The following is a 19383-nucleotide window of genomic DNA, read 5'->3' as shown; positions in this document are numbered from 1 at the left end:
TTCTAATAAAATGACTTCAAAGATGGGATAGGGAAGAATGGATAGAACAAAATAAGATTGGCCATTGCCAAGGTGGTAATGATTAAAAGTGGGTAATAAGTATACATGGGTTTGTAATACTACTCCTCTTTCTGCTCTGTACTTTCACTATAGAGATTAAAAATTAAAAATTTCTATATTGGGCTTCCCTGGTGGCGCAGTGGTTGAGAGTCCGCCTGCCCATGCAGGGGACACGGGTTCGTGCCCCGGTCCGGGAAGACCCCACGTGCCGCGGAGCAGCTAGGCCCGTGAGCCACGGCCGCTGAGCCTGCGCGTCCGGAGCCTGTGCTCCGCAACGCGAGGGCCACAACAGTGAGAGGCCTGCGTACCGCAAAAAAAAAAAAAAAAAAAAAAATTCTATATTGAAACAAAAAACATTAATTTGCATACAATTAATCTATTTTAAAATGTTATCAACAATGAATATATCATGCAATGTACAGAATTAACCCCCCCACCATAACATATATACTATACTTAGGGAGTTTTAAAATAAATAATTTTCTGAGTATAAAATCAGGTAATATGTAAGCACATTTTCAGGAATACATATGAAAAGATACTCTTTCATTAAAGACAGTAAATTAAAAAAAAAAGACAAAAAAAAAAAAAGACAGTAAATTAGGTAACTGTAGGCTCTATGGCAAAAAACAAAAAAATCATACCAGCAAGGTGACTACAGTTAACAATACTGTATTGTATACCTGAAAGTTGCTAAGGGTAGATTTTAAACGTTCTTACAACACACACACACACACACACACACACACACACACAAAATTGTAATCAGGTGGTGGATGTGTCAACTAACCTTACTGTGGTAATCACTTTGCAATATATACATATATCAAATAATTACACTTACACCTTAAACTTATACAATGTTATATGTCAATTATCTCAATAAAGCTAGAAAAAAAAATAAAGGAAAAAAGCCATCTTGACTAAATGATTATATAAACCAGTGAACTTGATTAGAGTTTTCATCTTTACGATGGTAAATAAAAATGACATTTTAAAGATTATAAGACTGCAGTATCATATAAAGGATGGTCCTGAATGTTTCATTTTAAATAACTGGACATGACTAATATGATAACTTTATTTCAGGTTTTCACTGTTTTTAAAGGAAACATTTATCAAGTGCTTACTCTGTGCCAGTCTACAGTCTATGTGTCTTTGTATATTAACTCATTTAACCTTTATTTACCACACCACCATAAGTACTGTATGTACTCAGGAACTCTATGTACTGTAATTCCTATTTTACAGATGTGGAACGTAAGCATGTACAGGTTAACTAACTTGCCCACAACTTGAGATCCAGGGCTGAAACCTAGATAATAGTATAGGAGCACTAAAATACGAGCTCTTATGATTAAATTAATACAGCACTCCAAACAGTGGGGAAAAAATGATGGTTTTGGCTTGATTTCCATTGCCAAAAAGTCTACAATGTTGAAAGCCTTTTTTTTTTTTTTGGTGTAACGTACTCAATCAGAATGATGAATTCTTTTAACAGGAATAGTACTTTAAAAAAAAAATTGGAATTGTGTTTATATATATCATTTTTATTCAGAGATGCACTAATGCATAAAAAAGTCCTAACATAAACTTCTTTAGTGATCTTCATTTATTAACATTGTTTTTGTTTCATTTTCAAATAGTATTTATTATTCTTTTATTATAAAAGTAAAAAACAGTTAATGTTAGAAAACCAGGAGAATATAGAGATGGGTAAAGAAAAGCCAACCATAATATAGCCCCATCACTCAAGAGAATCATCCTTCATAACTTAAAGTATTACATTTGATTTTATTTGAATTTAACTAACTTAGAAATAATAAAGTGAACAGAATTTCTGAACCTCAAGTCTGTCCTCTTGGCTCTTCTAAATTCCCTGACCAAGGCGGTTTACTATTGTCATTTCAGAAAGCACGCTTATACTCCATGAGCACCTCCAACTCAGACCACATTTTAGCTTGCTTTCTGTCAATATTTAGCCTGTGACTTGTATATATAGTTTATTTTCCCTTGAGGTTTTGCCTTCTGTCTTGTTCATCTTCATATTATCAATATCATGACACAGTGAATTCTCAGAATCTAATTAACACACTATGTATATTGTAATCTACTCTTTTCTTGATAACATTTTTCACAAAGCTCTCTGACATTTTGTCCTAAAATATGCCAGTTGCTCATTGCTGTCACTTGCAAATTTTTCATCAAAATCCGTAGTTAGTCTTCATATTTTCCTCTTAGACTTGTATTCTGTGTCACTGAAAAGTAATATATTTGAATAATTTTTTCAGAAAGAGAATAGAAAGTATGTCTAATGATGTTTTTCTTTAGCCCTTGCACTTGAGTGACAGGTTGGGAATAGAATTCTAGGTTCAAAATAATTTTCACAGAACGTTGTGACTGTAGCTACACAGTCTTCTCACAACATCTTTAAGAACAAGAAATCGGATTCCCTCTCCTTCTGTAGGTAACATGTTTACCTCTGAGTCCAGGTGTTTATAAGATTTTAAATAATCTTTATCCTTGAAGTCATGATGTATCTAGATGTGGATACATCTAGATACATGTAAATGTATCCTTTCCTTGCTTTTTGTTTTGCTTTTGTTTTTAAGTAAAATTACCCTCTTTCTTCAGTTAAGGGACATCTTCTTCCATTAAAAAATTACTTTCTCCCAACATTTGCACTTTTTTGTAAAATGAATACTACCTATCCTGGGTATGTTTGTACCATTTTTCTCATATTTCCAATGTATTTTTTTAATGTTTTATATGTTGTCCTTCTCATAGATCTCAAATTAAATCTGCAGCGATGTCCAGTCTATTCTTTAGTCCTATATGGAATATTTACTTTCAGTAACGATAAAGATTTTGAATTTCAGGGACTTCCCTTGTCGACTTTTTCAGGGTGGCCTTTTGTTATGGTTAGTGGATCGACTGCCCCCCACCCCCAGTGTCTCCACGCATACTGAGAAGAACTTACCCTTCTGCTTCCTATGTAATTTACATTCTCCAAATCAGCTGTTGTGCTTGTTCATTTTGGCCCTTCTTGTTTTCATTCAGTTGATTTTCCTCAAATCTCTGGATTTCTTTTCATACTGATAAAGGGGAAAACTTGTTTCTTCAGCAGTTTTGTGGAGGACCTCTACAGCAGGTGTACCCCTGCAGGAGTGGTCCATGGTCCTCTCTAACTGCAGTCTTCTCTGAGTTTCAGAGTCTCCGGGGCTCCACTGACAGGGGTAGTTCACAACTGAGGCAGGCTTCTCTTATGCCTATTTGGGTTGTTCCTCTGCTTTGCAATAGTCCACTAACCACAACTAATATATTTAAGAATTGATTATATAACTTATTTATGTTACCTAGCTAAGGAAGTAACATTAGAAAAAAACACCTGCATTTTAGGAAACAAATCTTTACAGCTTTTATATCCCTAAATTGACTGAGAAATGCAGCTTAAGAAACAGGAAAATAAAATATTGGGTAACTGTATACAGTTTCTTCTAAATTTCCATTTCTAAACCTCAATTTTCTTAAGTAAAGGTTAGATATTTTAATTCTACTATACAGGAGAAAAGTAGTCATACATTTATTTGGAAGTAAGTATGCCATATGAGAACATATTTTCACTGTATTTCTAAAGTAACAGATATAGATAAGAGAGTTATAGCTAAGAATTTTGGGGTGAGCTGGAGAGGGAAGAGAATATAATCAATAATTGAAAATACTATGTCTAAAAGCAAAATTTACATAAAAAGTAAAATCAAGTATCACACCATTCTTTACACTCCCTCTATTAGTTATGCATGGCCTTTCTACCAACATGTCAGTAACACAGAAACGAATTCTATAAAGTATAAGTTAATCAAGATTTTCCCCCTCTGAAAAATACGATTGGTATCACTACAAAAATTTTGATGTCACTATAGGAAACTGACAAAAATCACCCAGTCTCGGCTATTCCATCTATATATATATATATAGACAGATAGACAGATAGATAAATAGATAGATATTTATCTCTCTCTCTCTCTCTCTCTCTCTGTATATATATATATATATACACACACACATACATACATATATATATATTACATGGAGGTCCTTCAAACCATGACTAGATAAAACAGGATGATGATAACTAAGGCTAAACTCATTTAACTGTATGCATATATATTTTAAAGTCAAAGGTCTTTTTTTAAGGGTTCTGCCCAAATGTACCCTTCACAGAGCTTTAAGTCTTAAATATTCAGCAATATCTCAAGGACCATAATTATGTGACAGACTCACTTTAAGTTGCTAGGCACTGGTACAAATTCAGTTTTTAAGGAAAACCATCAAGCTAAAATATTTTTAACAAAAAATCTATTAGTTTTGGTATTTGCAATAAGCCAATTTTACATATTTTGGGCAAACACACTAAAAATTTCTTGACTACTATATTTACATAAAATTCAAAGAGAGATATTTAGAAGACTATTATTTTGTGTAACATAAAAATTTAAAGACATATTCATTTGCATCCAAAGAGCATCCCAGCTGCAGTCACAATTTCCCATTTATTTTTCTGATACATGAACAAGGAAAAAATATAGAACTATGTAATTTTTATAGACACTACTAAAGAATAAATGCTTATAGTACGGTAATTTAGGTATTCATAATTTCTTTCCCTTTTTCTCTACTTAACAAAATTTGACATATAAAATTTTCTTAAAAAAAAACACTCAACTTTGAATTTAAAATTCTTAAGCTTTAGAATTAGGTTGATATAATGAATCCACATAAAACACATGATAAAATCTGTATTGATTTTAAAGTACTGATTTTCAAATAAGAGAACTGTAGGGGTTTTGGCTGTTTAAGTTTCAGGTAGAAGTAGCTGGTGATATTTAGAAAAAAGTTTGAAAAAGTAAAATCAGAACTCTGTGTATAAAGTGCACCATATATGTCACAAAGCAGAGGAGAAAAAGCAGAGCATGCAAAACACAGTGATAGAATTTCTTTTTTTTTTTTTTTAAACTTATTTATTTGGTTGTACTGGGTCTTAGTTGCAGCTCGCAGGCTCCTTAGTTGTGGCATGAATGTGGGATCTAGTTCCCTGACCAGGGATCGAACCTGGGCCCCTTGCATTGGGAGTGTGGAGTCTTAACCACTGCGCCACCAGGGAAGTCCCAGAATTTCTTTTAATTGATCATTAAAGAATATCTCATTGCTTATCATGCTATATGCTCAGCCCTCTGCACATCATGGATATTTAAGTGCCTTTTCATTTCTTGTAAGCAACAATACTACAGTGACATACATGTGCAAAATAAAGGGTGCTGACACCAAATATGGTGCTTATGCTATGTAATTTCTACCTGTAGTGTTTATGCTTCCAAGGTTAAAAAGTTTGCTTTAAAACTTCCAAAGGTGATGCTTCTTCCTACTTATAGTTAAACTGTTAACATCACATAATCCATTTAATAAAAATTTCTGGTATATTTTGACTTAAATAATTGTTTTTCGTACCTCTTGATTTATTAACTGTTATAATTCCATATGTGCATGTATCAACAGTCATATTTTCATAGCTCCTGAAATATAAAACTGAGGATATGAGTTTACCAAATATGACAATATATTTAGAATAGTTACAATCTACTGTTTTAACATTAAGAAAATAAGACTTCAAAATACTGGTCATTTTGTGTATTTTATGACACAGAAATGCACTCAGTAAACACTAGAGGGTAACAACATATCACGGTCTTTTAAAAAGTTTCCTAATCTGTCTTATGGTAGACTCTAAATGTAGCTTGTCTATTTATTATGATGGAGCATTTCCTTGCTTAAGCTGAAGCATACAAGTGAGGAAAGTGTATAGCAGCTGCTTAATAAACATGGCCAGATTATTGGCAGTCAAAGTAAGATAAGAAAAGGATGAATAATTATTTTAACAATGCCTGGCATTTTCAACTTTGCCCACTGGGCACTGTGTTTAAGTAATAAAACCAGGGTCTGCAAACTTGCAGCAGAATCTCTACTTTGGCAATTAAGGAGTGTCAGAAAGTATCGGGGTAGGCACTGTGTGACACCTCTGTTACCATAATTATGGTGTATAAGCATGGTCTGGCTCTCTGAATATGACTGAGTTTTCAGCAGGGTAGCAAGAAGCAATTATTTGTAGCAAACACTGTTATTAGATAGAATTCTGTCAGGAAGGTAATGTGGAATAAGGGCAGAGGTTGGGGGAAAACAACTAAAGAATTATGCAAATTTAAAAGTGCCACACATTTGTATACAAATAAGCTGTAGTAACCAGGACATGTATTTCCTGCAACAATATCATAAACGTCTGATATGCACAACATAAAATGGCTACTCAGTTGTGGTCCATGAACTTAAGGCCACTCTGCCAATTGTTTATTACAAATCTGTGATGAAACAATGAAATAACGGGCTTGTGCCAGAGACGGAAATCAGTTATGTCACGAGCACACTTAGTTCAGCTGACATCTTTGTCACAGCACTTTTTCCTCTATGATGAAGGAAGCAGTGCACTGATGTACATTCTGGCACAAGCTCTGTATCCTGAGGAATAGTAACAGTTTGTAGAACAGCTACTCTCAGTAGCACTGTCACAAAGCACAATGACTAATGGAATAAACCGTATTTTAAAATGTTACATGTATAGTACCTTTTTATCTACTCCAAATTTATTAAGTTCTGAAATCCATAGTCAGTTATATTCTCTAACTTTGCAACACTTAAAGTGTATCTGTCACATGGATGACATAACATACAAGATGGGTAACAATGCTATCAGGCTTTATATGTACAAATGTCTATGGGCAGTAAAATGAATACCTGATTAAATATTAACACATTCTGAATTTAGATTAGATGACGTTAAGTCTAACAAGGACCTCATGTAAATTAAGCAATAAATTTGGGTATTTTTATCAGTCTTTTTCAGCAACTTCAAAATCTTTGTATGATACTTACGGATGATTTTTACTGATGATTTTTGAATCATTCCTTGAGGGATTTTGATCAAGCAATAATTCAGGCACATTCACCATGAGGAAAATAAGTATGCTGAAAAATCAATACATAGCTGATGAACACATGAAACAATATCAGTGATAATCAAAAAAGATTCTAAAAGATGTGTTTCACTCTAATGAAACATGTAAGTTCAAATAAGATACCTAACTTCTTCCATGGGAAAAACTTACTGCAGTGCTGCTTTCTCATAGAAAGATTTTTAACCAAAGCTGCTTTTCACAGCTACTGTTTTCTGAAGAGACCAAGATTGCAGAGTTTGTAGCCATAATAAATGGGAGTATTAACATACCATATGAAATGTTCCTATTTTTCAAATCTTATTTTCTTACTTTCTTGAGGAAGCCTATGTAATTCAGCTATTATAATCCTGATTTCACATAGCACAAAGATGTTCAAATGACTTTCAGCTTGCAACTGGTAGATTGATTTACAAATATTTTGAAAATAAGAAGTGACAAGGGTTAGGGGATGATTATGTTAGTATCTCCACTTTCCTAATCAGCTAGATCTCCAGTGCTTAAACAATGCCTAACACATCATGGGTGCACAAACACAGTTGTAGACTAATTGACCTGAAGAAAAAGGAAGAAGACGAATTTAGGATGACTATCAAGTTTAGGACATACATATAGCTGAATGATGAGACAGGAAAAACAAGAAGAGGAGTGTAAATGGGGAAAAAGTAGTTCATTCCAGGTACACTGATTTCTGTGGTAATTCTAAGTGGTAACATCCGGAGAGCAGTTAAATATATACGCATGAAGCGTAAGCGAAAGGTATGGAATAAAGAGATATTTAAAAGGCTTCACAACATAGATGGTAGTTAAAGCTGTAAGTGTGGGTGAACTTTATTTGGGAGATTATCTGGTATGAGAAGAGGGTTCCAGAAAGTAAATCTTTGGAAAAATAAACACAGGGGTGTACGGGAAGAGAATGAGGAAGAAACGAAGAGATGAGATCTGGAAGGAACCTGAGAAGGAACAGTCTGAGAAGCTGGAAGAGAATTATCTTCCAGGAGAAAAAGCCAGGAGAGAACTGCCTCTCTGAAACCAGGACCAGAGAATTTTGGGAAGAACACAGTCAACACTGTCAAATCCCACAGAGAGACCAAAAAGACAGCTAAGGGGTCTGTTGTTGGAAGATCATGTGCGATGTTAGTAAACATAGATTGGATGGAAGGTACTTCAAGTGCACCACAATGCACTTTAAGAAACTTAATTGTGAAGGGAATGGAATTGGGATTAAATAAACAGTGGTGCAGGGCAAGAGATTTTGTAGAGTCCTGTATATTTTATGTGTACAAAAATATTATCACATGACTGTGTCCAGCTCTACCTCCTTTCCGTCCACCCAAGTTATCCCTTCCTCTGCCACCTGACCCCCAACACATGCCTCATTAGCAACCTAAGATACATCCTTCCAGATTTTACTCCATGTTTATAAAATTTTACACAAATATATGTGCATATACATACAGATTTTTAAAACATTGTTCATTTTACAAAAATGAGATATTATGAGCCTTCATCTTGACTGTTCTGACTCAACAATATCTTATGAAAATCTCTCCAAGTGACTGGTACAGTGTTAAGATACACCTTTTCATGGCTGTACAATAGTCTGTGGTGTGGCTGTACACCTTGATTTATGCAACTGATCCCCTGTATGACTACACACTTTTTCTTTTGCCACTGAAAACACTGCTGTAATAAACATGGGATATTCCCAGAAGTATGACTACTATATTAAGGAGCATAAGTATTTTTAAAACTGTGTTTATAATGGTAAAATTTGACTTTACACAAAAGTAGACAGAATGTTATACTGATCCCCCATGTATTCATCACTCAGCTCCAACAGCCATCAATCTCTGGCCAACCCATACCTCTATTCATCCTACTCCTGTATCATTTTGAAGCACATCCCATTCATGGTATCATTTCATCCAGAAATATTTCAGTATATTTCTCTAAAAGGTAAGAGCCCTTGTATTTTGTTAGCTGTTGCCAGGCTGTTTTTCAAAAAGACTAACAATTCACATGCCTTTCTTTTAACCCCTTCTCCTATTAGGTAACCACTTTTATAGGTTGTTGGTTTATTCTTCCATGACTTCTTTTTTTGAAAAGTAAGAAAATACATTGATATAGCTTTTAAACCCCTAAATTATCTTTCCTTTACCCTAACAGGTGAACAATACCTTGGCCAGGTACATAATTCTTATGCTGCAGTTCTTTTCTCTCAGTAGTCTATCTTCCACTGTTGTAAGTTAGAAGTCCAATGCCAATGCGACTGTATTTCCTTGTAACTTGCTACACTCAGAATTTACAAGGAATTTGATCAAAATATGTCTAGGGGTATGTGTACATGCTTCTTCCATCAATCCACCTGGAGCTTTATAATTGATAAATTATATATTATATCCACCTGGAGCTTTATAATTGATAGACTTGGGCTTGCTTCAGCTCAGGAACATTTTTTTCTATTTGTATAATTATGGACTATTCTCCACCTGTTTCTTTTTTTCCCTTTTAAATTCCCATAACTAGCTATTATTCATATGCTAAATCTGTTAGAGCTCCTACTATAGCCAGGACATGGAAGCAACCTAAATGTCCATCGACAGAGGAATGGATAAAGATGTGGTACATATACACAATGGAATATTACTCAGCCATAAAAAATAATGAAATAGTGTCATTTGCAGAGATGTGGATGGACCTACAGATTGTCATACAAAGTGAAGTAAGTCAGAAAGAAAACAACAAATGTATAATATTGCTTGCATGTGGAATCTAGAAAAATGGTACAGATGAACTTATTTGCAAAGCAGAAATAGAGTCACAGGTGTAGAGAACAAACTTACAGTTACCAAGCAGGGAAGCGGGGGTAGGATGAATTGGGAGATTAGGATTGGCATATATACACTACTATGTATAAAATAGATAACTAACGAGAACCTACTGTATAGCACAGGGAACTTACTCAGTGCTCTGTGGTGACCTAAATGGGAAGGAAATCTAAAGAAGAGTGGATATGTATACACATGACTGATTCACTTTGCTGCACAGCAGAACTAACACAACATTGTAAAACAACTATATTCCAATTAAGAAAAAAAAAGATCTGCTAGAGCTCCTAGATCTATTCCCTAAGTCTTTTATCTTATCTCTTCTTTCAGGATTCTTTCTCTTTGTATTTTTGCTGTGTTGTGAGGATTTGTTTTACTTCACTTTATAGCCTAATCATTTAAGTCCCACTTCAGCTCATCTACTGTGTTGTCTGATTATATAATCATGTTTTTTATTAGCTCCAAAAAGCCTTTGCGCTGTCCTTGAATTTTCTTAAGTACTCCTTTTGTTGTCGCTGTTGAAGTAGTCCAAGAGGCAGCTCTTTGCAAGCAGTGGAAGGGAAAGTGGGCTCCCCCAGGACTGCCAGTCAGCACTGAAGCACCAGGAGGAGACCTCCCTGTTGCTGGACTAGGTCTTTCCCAACTTCCCCAGTCTCAGTAATGGACAAACTCAGCCCAGCTACTCCTTGGATCTGTGGGGGATGGAGGATTCTAGCATAATCCCTTAGGGCCAGTTACCCCTCCCCCACAATTCAACAAATATTTATTAAGCAATGTCTACGTACCAAACACTTTAGTTTACATTTATTGGAGGCTGAAGGAGTGAAAATACATACTAAAAGGAAAGCTGCCACCTTTACAATTTTGCCTACAGCTCCATCATTACCACTCCTACTACAATATACTGCTTACCAACCCTTTAACCAACATTACATTTTTCTCTCTTTATTCCCCTCCCCCCAGAGTACTGGCTCTAGGCGTGCAGGCTTCAGTAGTTGGGACACGCCGATTCAGTAATTGTGGCTCGCGGGTTCTAGAGCGCAGGCTCAGTAGTTCTGGCGTACGGGCTTAGTTGCTCTGCGGCATGAGGGATCTTTCTGGACCAGGGCTCGAACCCGTGTGCCCTGCACTGGCAGGCAGATTCTTAACCACTGCGTCATCAGGCAAGCCCTTAACTGAGTTTTATACAAAATTCCCCTGAAGTATAAATTACCTGTTAAATACATGCTTAATAGTTTAGTCTTGCCCATTTTTGAAATATGCCACTTAAGTAATTTTTATTATTTTCTACAGGTTCTTCTTATTTTCGTACAATTTATCTGTTGGGAAACGATGCTGCTGTTGGGGTTTCCTATGGTCTGAATGTTGCTTGGTGCAGCTCAGCATGCTCCTCTGTCTGGGTATTTCCTGCAAATGGCAGCTGGATCCTGAGGACTGGGGAGTGGAGGACAGGGGCATTCCAGCAAGGGCAGGCAATGCCCTCTTTCTTTCTCTTTTTAATTTAATGTTAGCAACTGTTGATCCTCAATGCTCCCATACATTAACTAACAGGGGGTTGCAAAACGGTCAGTCTTTCTTTTCACTCTTTTAGCTGGATTAATCTAATAAAAAACATTTCTCCTCACCCATAATGAGGTTACCCAGTGACAAGAGTTCATATACGAATATGAAGGTGAAATAAATGACTGATTTTTTTCCTCTTTTTTTTTTTTTTGTGGTACGCGGGCCTCTCACTGTTGTGGCCTCTCCCGTTGTGGAGCACAGGCTCCGGATGCGCAGGCTCAGCGGCCATGGCTCACGGGTCCAGCTGCTCCGCAGCATGTGGGATCTTCCCGGACTGGGGCACGAACCCGTGTCCCCTGCATCGGCAGGCGGACTCTCAACCACTGCGCCACCAGGGAAGCCCCTTTTTTGCCTAATTTTTAAGATAACAAATTGGTTCTCTGATGACCATGGTAAATTTAAAAATTTATCATCATAGACTCATGGGTTTAAACATATTTGATGGGTTTCAAATCTTTGCAATTAACACCCTTAATGAAACTCAAACTATTGCATTTTGGCCAGTGGGGAACTGTTCAAGTTATCTCCTAAGGCCTCTGACAAGACCTGAAATCTGAAATGACAAGATGTTCCAAGCTCATCTTACATATTTCCTGTCCTAGACTTAGCATCACCCATTTTTTCCAAGAAACCTTGGTTTTCTTTTAGGAGAAATTATTTCCTGATTATAATCTGGGTACCAAGAAAGATTACTGTTACTGTCTTAGTCAGTTTTAGATCTTTTCAATGGACAAAGCAAAAAAACTTTATGTATTTGTATATTTTAGATTTTATTTGGAAATAATTTCAAACTCACAAAAAGTTAGAAAAATAAAAAATAATGAACACTATATATCCTTTACCCAGGCTTTCCTCCTGTTAACGTTTTGCTCTCGTGTTATAATTTACTTTCTCTCTATATATACACATGTGTATAAATACATTTGTTTCCCTGAACTATATGAGGGTAAATTACATATATCATGGCTCTTTATCCCTATATACTTTAGTATTTCCCAAGACATACAGATATTCTCTTGTTACCACAGCACAGCTGTCGACTTCATAGACTTACACTGATACAACACTAACCTACTGTCCATATTCCTTGCTAAATGATCTAATAATATCTTTTATAATCTTTCCCCCCCTCCAGGACAGAAAACAGTCGTGGAGCAGGTATTGCCTTTAATTATTACCTCTTTGGATAGCCTGGAACATTTCTATTGCCTTTACTGGTTCATGACACTGACATTTCTTAATCTTTGGTGGCAGTGGCTTTTAAAAAGCAGAACATTCCTCATGATTATACATTCCCAGTCAGAATGCTATAAGTGATGTTCTATCCTTCTCAGGGTACCACATGTGGAGGCACATGATATGCATCTGTCTCTCCTTTGATGATGTTAATTTTGATCACTCAGTCCAGGTGGTACTGGATTTCTCTACCATATAATCATTGTTCTTTTTTCCTCCTCTCTTGTAATGTGAAAAGGTCATGTAAATATCTGCTTTTATAAAAAAAGAATTCTCCCTAGATTTACCAGCCTTTAGTGATTCTTGTCTAGTCATCTTTACCATGAGGGTTGTAAATGATCAGGTAGGGGTGGGCACTGACTAGGAAGAGGCATAAGGAACTTCCTGGAGTATTGGAGATATGCTGTATCTTGATAAGGTTGGATTACACAAGGTCTATGCGTATCTTAAAAGCTCATAGAATGTTTTATTAAAGAATTATTAATTTCACAAATGTAAATATTACCTAAAAATCATATACAAGAACTGAACTCTAGTTATAATGAAATGCATGTTAAATTATTTAGAGATGTCCACCACTTATTCTGAAATGCAGCAAAAAATAAGAATTGATGGGTAGATCAATAGATATGTGATAATGTAATAAACAGTTAACAACTGCAAAACATAGCTAGTGGGCACAGGGGGTTCACTGTACAATTCTCCAAATTTTGCTGTGTGTTTGAATATTTTCATAATAAAATAATGAGATTTTAACTTCTGCACAGCAAAGAAAATCATCAACAAAATAAAAATTCAGTAGGCAACCTACTGAATGGGAGGAAATCTTTACAAATCATGTATCTGATAAGGGGTTAATATTCAAACTACATAAAAAACTGGTATCATACAACTCAATAGCAAACAAACAATCCAATTTAAAAACTGGGCAGAGGATCTGAATAAACATTTTCCCAAAGAAGACGTATAGATGGCCAACAAACACATGAAAAGATGCTCAACATCACTAATCATCAGGGAAATGGAAATCAAAACCACAATGCAATATCACCTCATACCTGTCAGAACACCTATTATCAAAAAGACAAGAAATTTTAAGTGTTGGCTTGAGGATGTGGAGAAAAAGGAACCCTTGTGCACCATTGGTGGGAATGTAAATTGGTGTAGCCACTATAAAAAAATAGGATGGAGGTTCCTCAAAAAATGAAAAATAGAACTGCCATGTAATCCACCAATTCCACCTCTGGTTATTTATCCAAAGAAAATGAAAACACCAATTCGAAAAACTATATGCACTTCCATGATCACTGCAGCATTATTTCCAATAGCCAAGATATGGAAACAACCTAAGTGTCCATCAATGGATAAATGGATAAAGAAGATGTGGTACATATACACAATGAAATATTATTCAGCCACAAAAAAGAACACAATATTGTCATTTGAGACAATATGGATGGACCTTGAGGGCATTATGCTAAGTGAAATAAGTCAGACAGGGAAAGACAAATACTCTATGATCTCACATGTGTAGTCTAAAAAACAAACAAAAACCAAGCTCATCAATACAGAGAACAGACTGGTGGTTGTCAGAGATGAGGGGGTGGGTTAAATGGGTGAAGGGGGTCACAAGGTACAAACTTCCAGTTATAAAATAAATAAGTCATGAGGATGTACTGTACATGGTGACTGTACTTAATACCGCATTGCACATTTGAAAGCTGCTAAGAGAGTAGATCTTAAAAGTCCTCATTACAAGAAAGAAAGAAAAAACTTTGTAACTACGTATGGTGACCATTACTAACTAGAATTACTGTAGTGACCATGTTTCAGTGTATACAAATCATTATGCTGTACATGTGAAACTAATACAATATGTCAATTATACCTCAATAAAAAAAAAGTAAATGGTAGACCTTTCTCTTTTAGAAGTATAGATGTTGTCCTATTGCCCTCTGGCAATGGCTGAGATTAAATGAGTATGGTTTCATTTTATTTATAAATAATATAAAACTAGTATTATTACCTAATTGCTTATAGGAATTGTTTATAATTTTGTAAAGATATGGCCAGTTATGAGACTTATTGAATTGTTTTCCATTGATTTTTGCCTGAAACATGGTGAAACCTTCCAATCTGTACACAAAAGACTTTCTTCAATACAGGAAAGTTTTTCTCTGTTATATTTTTTTAATTGTTTATGTTTATTTTTTTAAACTCTGAGTATGCCAAAAGTTTTATGAAATATTCTTTTCGGGTCTTTCCTTTTTAAAACTGTGACTGTAAAATTGTGCCTATATTTTATAACAATGACCAGAGTTCAACAACCTAAATTGCAAAAATAAAAATGCAAAGATGACTCATTAATGCCAGGAAGAGTTCGGTTAGTGGTGCTCTAATTTATAGAAGAATTAAAAGAACTCAAGATGTGGGATAGCTAGTGGTAGTGTATAGCAGTGGTGGTAGCTATTAATGGGGAGAGAGGCTGCAATAGGCTTGAATGTAACATCAGCAATCTGTGGGGAAAAGAAATCACAGAAATAGGGTGAGAGCATTATGACTCCATTTACACAGAGGACATGTAGCAAACACCTAAATTTAGGTTACTAAATTCACCATTCTTAATAGCTAGATAGCATTACCTAAGGTACTCAACATTTTAGGTATTATAAAGCAGAAGTAGAATATTCTACTAAATATCGTGTCAAACAGGTGAATGCAGATTATGTGGAACAAACCTGTGTAACTCTCATCATCATCAGATAAAGGCACCTCTCTTTTTAGCAGCAATTCCAACTCCTCTGTTTCTGCTACATCCACTGGACGCTCCCCATGTTTATTAGCTTGAAATGGATTTCCACCATGACGAAGTAGCAGTTTCACTATCTGCAACATTAAACAGTAGGAAGACTCAGTCCTTTCATAGACTGCATTATTTCAACCATTTTCCTCTTGATCACACTCATAATATCCTCCTGCTTCATCTCCTCTGCCTCCATTCCTCAGTGTTTATACTAAATCATAATTACTCTCAAGTTCCATTTTCATCGCCATCCCCCTTCTGATCGTATCTACTACAAAGAAATTTGCTCCTGGGCTATTTTAGCACTGAATCTTATTATTTTTCTTCCTGTTTCATCATACACTTGACAAATATTTACTGAGTACCTATTGACAAGCACTGCTCCAAGTCCTTCAGATAAATCAGTGAACAAGAGTATAAAGCTCCCTGGCCTCCTGGAATGTACAGGCTACAGGAAGTCTCAAAAGAAGTATCTCCCCTGTTTAAGGCTACCATCGCTACCAAGGCTCTTAATCACCTGTTCCCCATCACTCTGGGATTTAAACTATCGCTAACTGACATGGGTTTACTTAAAACTACTAAAGCTTAAACTTCAAGGCATCTCATTTTCATGGTCCCCTTACATGGCCCTATATCTAATTTTTTATTCATTTCTTAAAGAACCCTGCCCTCACAAATTTCAAAAGCTTTGGGCTCCACAAACCAAGATGCGACTGGTTAGTCATTTCATTTGTTTGTTGCTCCTTATTCCTCTTCCTTTCTATATTTCTTACCTCTTTTTCGATTGGCTCCTTTCTAGAAGCCAATCTTTCCAGTTCATGTCTCTTTTGCCTTAGAACAATAATGGCAATAAAGAAATGAAACACAGGTTAAAAAAAAGCAACTGCTCAAACCTATACTCTCCTCCTCTAGCTAAATCTCTCTTCTTTCCTTTACAGTCAAGTTCCTGAAAAGATGTTTACCCTTGGGGCCTTGACTTCTTTATTCTTATTGGCCCTTTACTCTTCTACCTAAAATTATGTTACCATCAGTCCAATGAAATGTCTCCTAAGATCTGTAAATATCTGAGCCATACATTGTTTCCCTAGGGCTCTGTCCTTGATTCACTTGATTCATGCTCTGGTCTACATCATCTCCCTGGAGAGCTCACCCACTCTGAATGCGATGACGATTATGCAATCCACTCATTCATTTTCATTCTCGCGCTTGCTCTTTCTCAGCCTTCTTCTTGACCTTCAAAATCAAATACCCAAATATTCTTTGGATATACTGTATTTCAATACAAAAGCTGAAACCAATAGGTCCCAGAGTTCATTAAACGTGCACCCTTATCTTTTGTTTCCATTCTCAGTGACTGGCACCAAAGTATACCCAGTCACTGAAACCAGAAAGTGGGGAGTCATCACATTCTCGTTTTTCACTCATACTCTACCGTCAAGTAGGTGGCCAAGTATTATTAATTCTGCTTCCCTAACATCTCCTCTTGTTTTGAGATTCTACTTCCAGTGACATGAGTGTGTTCTATCATAGGTAAATCTATACTATAATTTATTAACACATTTCTCCCCTTGTCCTAGACCATAAACTTCATGTGAGATCTTTATTCGTCTCTGTATTCCTAACACATAACTATGGTGTTTTCTGGTACTGAGGAAATGTATCATGTCTTTTTAAAGAAGCAATATTAAACAGTATGCTATAAATTAGGAACTTCTAACAAATGAAAGTATTTAAGAATAATAAAGATTCACAGTGAATTAAATAATGAAAAATCTTTTCTAGACTATCAAAGAATAAACCATCAACACAGAATACTTGAAATGTAAGAATGTATAAAGAAAACAAATTATGCATGATCTCAACTGTTAATATTTAATTTCCCTTTTTGTTTACTAATTTTTATCAAATTACATGTTTATGATTTTAAAAGATCAAACGGCTTTTCAAGGCTGCTGGTGAAGAACAAAATCATCCCTGACATTTATGTCCATATACTTAAGTAACAGCGTGCTGCTTCCGTATTTTTCGGTTTTAGGCACTGCCTATTGTCTTACAATGGAAAACACAATTCAGCTCTCTTTTACCAACTCCATCCCTCTCCCATACACATCCACTTCCCCCTCCTCCTAACTTTCCAAGATAGACATATTATTTTTTGTGTCATTATGATTAATGTAAATGTTGAACCAAGTAGTACACCATGACAAAATTTCCATTCTTACACAAGTTTATTTTATCCCAGAGATTTAATTATCTTGACTTTTCACTTACTCGGTTTTCTACATACTCATCTTTAATTCATCCCCCGTTCTGCTACAAGTACAGATCTCTTCAATTCAATATACCACCATTTTTTTGTTAAACTTTCTCCAAGCCTTCTAACTTGCTCTAAAATGGACTGGTTGCTGTCTAGATTTGCTTCCCAGTTGTCATCTTGACATATCCGTTTATCCTATCATCCTAGAAATGGCCTTCCCTCAATTCTGTGGATTCTTTAGACCTTTTATCTTCTTTTTTGGTTCACTCCCTCATTTTGTTGAAACACCACCTCCAGGAGATTTCTAAGAAACAGTAAATATTCTGAGATTTTTCCATGTCAGAAAACACCTTTATTCTATCCTCACTTGATTAATATTTACTCTTGATATAGAATAATTTTCCCCCCAGTTTTTTTTTCCCCCCAGTTTTGAAGGCATCATCATTATCTTCTAGATTCTAGTGTTGTTATTGAAGTCTGATGCCATTCTGATTTTTTACCTTTATATGGAACTTGCTTTTTCTCTCTGTAAGCTTGAGGACATTCTTTGCCTCTATTGTTCTGAAATCCCAGGATAATGAATTTTGATCTTGGTCTTTTAACATCCATTGTGCTGATGAGCATTCAACTGCTCTTTCAATCTGAAGATCCATGTTCCTTCAGTTCTGAGAAAATTCCTGGATTTATTTATTTGATAATGTCCTATGTTTTCACTGTTCTGTCTTCTAAGAACTCTTGTTAAGATAATACTGGATCTCCTGAATTAATCTTCTTTTTTCTCATTTCCCCTCCTCCACCTTCGTCTTTTGTTTCCTAGTCTCTGGGAGACTTCCTCAACTTTATCTTTAACCCTCCATACTCCACTTTTCATTTCTGCTACCATATTATTAATTTCCAAGAGCTTTTTTTGTTTTTATTTTTAAATTTGTTAACTGTTCCTTATTTAGCAATCCTTCAGTTTTTGTTTCATGGCTACAAGAAACTCTCATCTCTTTGGGGAAGGTAATGTGTTTCTTTCATTTTTTTTTTTTTTTTGAAGTTTCTCTTGGCCTTATCATGTCCTCCACGTTTCTACTTTTCTATTTGCTTGTTCGGCTCTTTGCCTTCCATATTAGAGACCTTTCTCAAAGGTCAGGTGATCACTGGCTGTCCATATTTAAGAGTAAGGTACTAGGGACTTCCCTGGTGGCACAGTGGTTGGGAGTTTGCCTGCCAATGCAGGGGACACGGGTTCGAGCCCTGGTCCGGGAAGATCCGACATGCCGCGAAACAGCTAAGCCTGTGTGCCACAAGTACTGGGACTGCGCTCTAGAACACGTGAGCCACAAGTACTGAGCCCGTGCGCCTAGAGCCCGTGCTCCACAACAAAGAAGCCACCGCAATGAGAAGCCCACTCACCGCAATGAAGAGTAGTCCCCACTCGCCGCAACTAGAGAAAGCCCATGCGCAGCAATGAAGACCCAATGCAGCCAAAAAATAAATTAAAAAAAAAAAAAGAGTAAGGCACTAAAAGACTTGCTGAAAGTTTTTTAGGCATAGGTAGGATCTATTGACAGATGGACCTTGTGC

At 35.9% G+C, this 19383-nt stretch overlaps 1 protein-coding gene across 5 annotated transcripts in view; it reads right to left on the bottom strand.

Annotated features, from left to right (window-relative positions):
* The window catches only part of ANKRD12 (ankyrin repeat domain 12), a 114560-nt gene that overhangs the window by 29891 nt on the left and 65286 nt on the right, over nt 1-19383 (bottom strand). For 3 of the 5 annotated variants that reach the window (XM_030836625.2, XM_030836627.2, XM_030836626.2), the window contains one exon: nt 15493-15640. In XM_030836625.2, the coding sequence (XP_030692485.1) occupies nt 15493-15640 (148 nt within the window). Of the gene's footprint in view, nt 1-3040; nt 3546-7044; nt 7113-15492; nt 15641-19383 lie in introns of those variants that run through there. The other 2 variants (XM_060310031.1, XM_030836633.3) reach the window with 2 other exon arrangements.

The sequence above is a fragment of the Globicephala melas genome, chromosome 13 (genome assembly GCF_963455315.2).
Source record: "Globicephala melas chromosome 13, mGloMel1.2, whole genome shotgun sequence".
Lineage (NCBI taxonomy): Eukaryota > Metazoa > Chordata > Mammalia > Artiodactyla > Delphinidae > Globicephala > Globicephala melas.
This window is presented reverse-complemented; position numbering and strand designations above follow the sequence as displayed.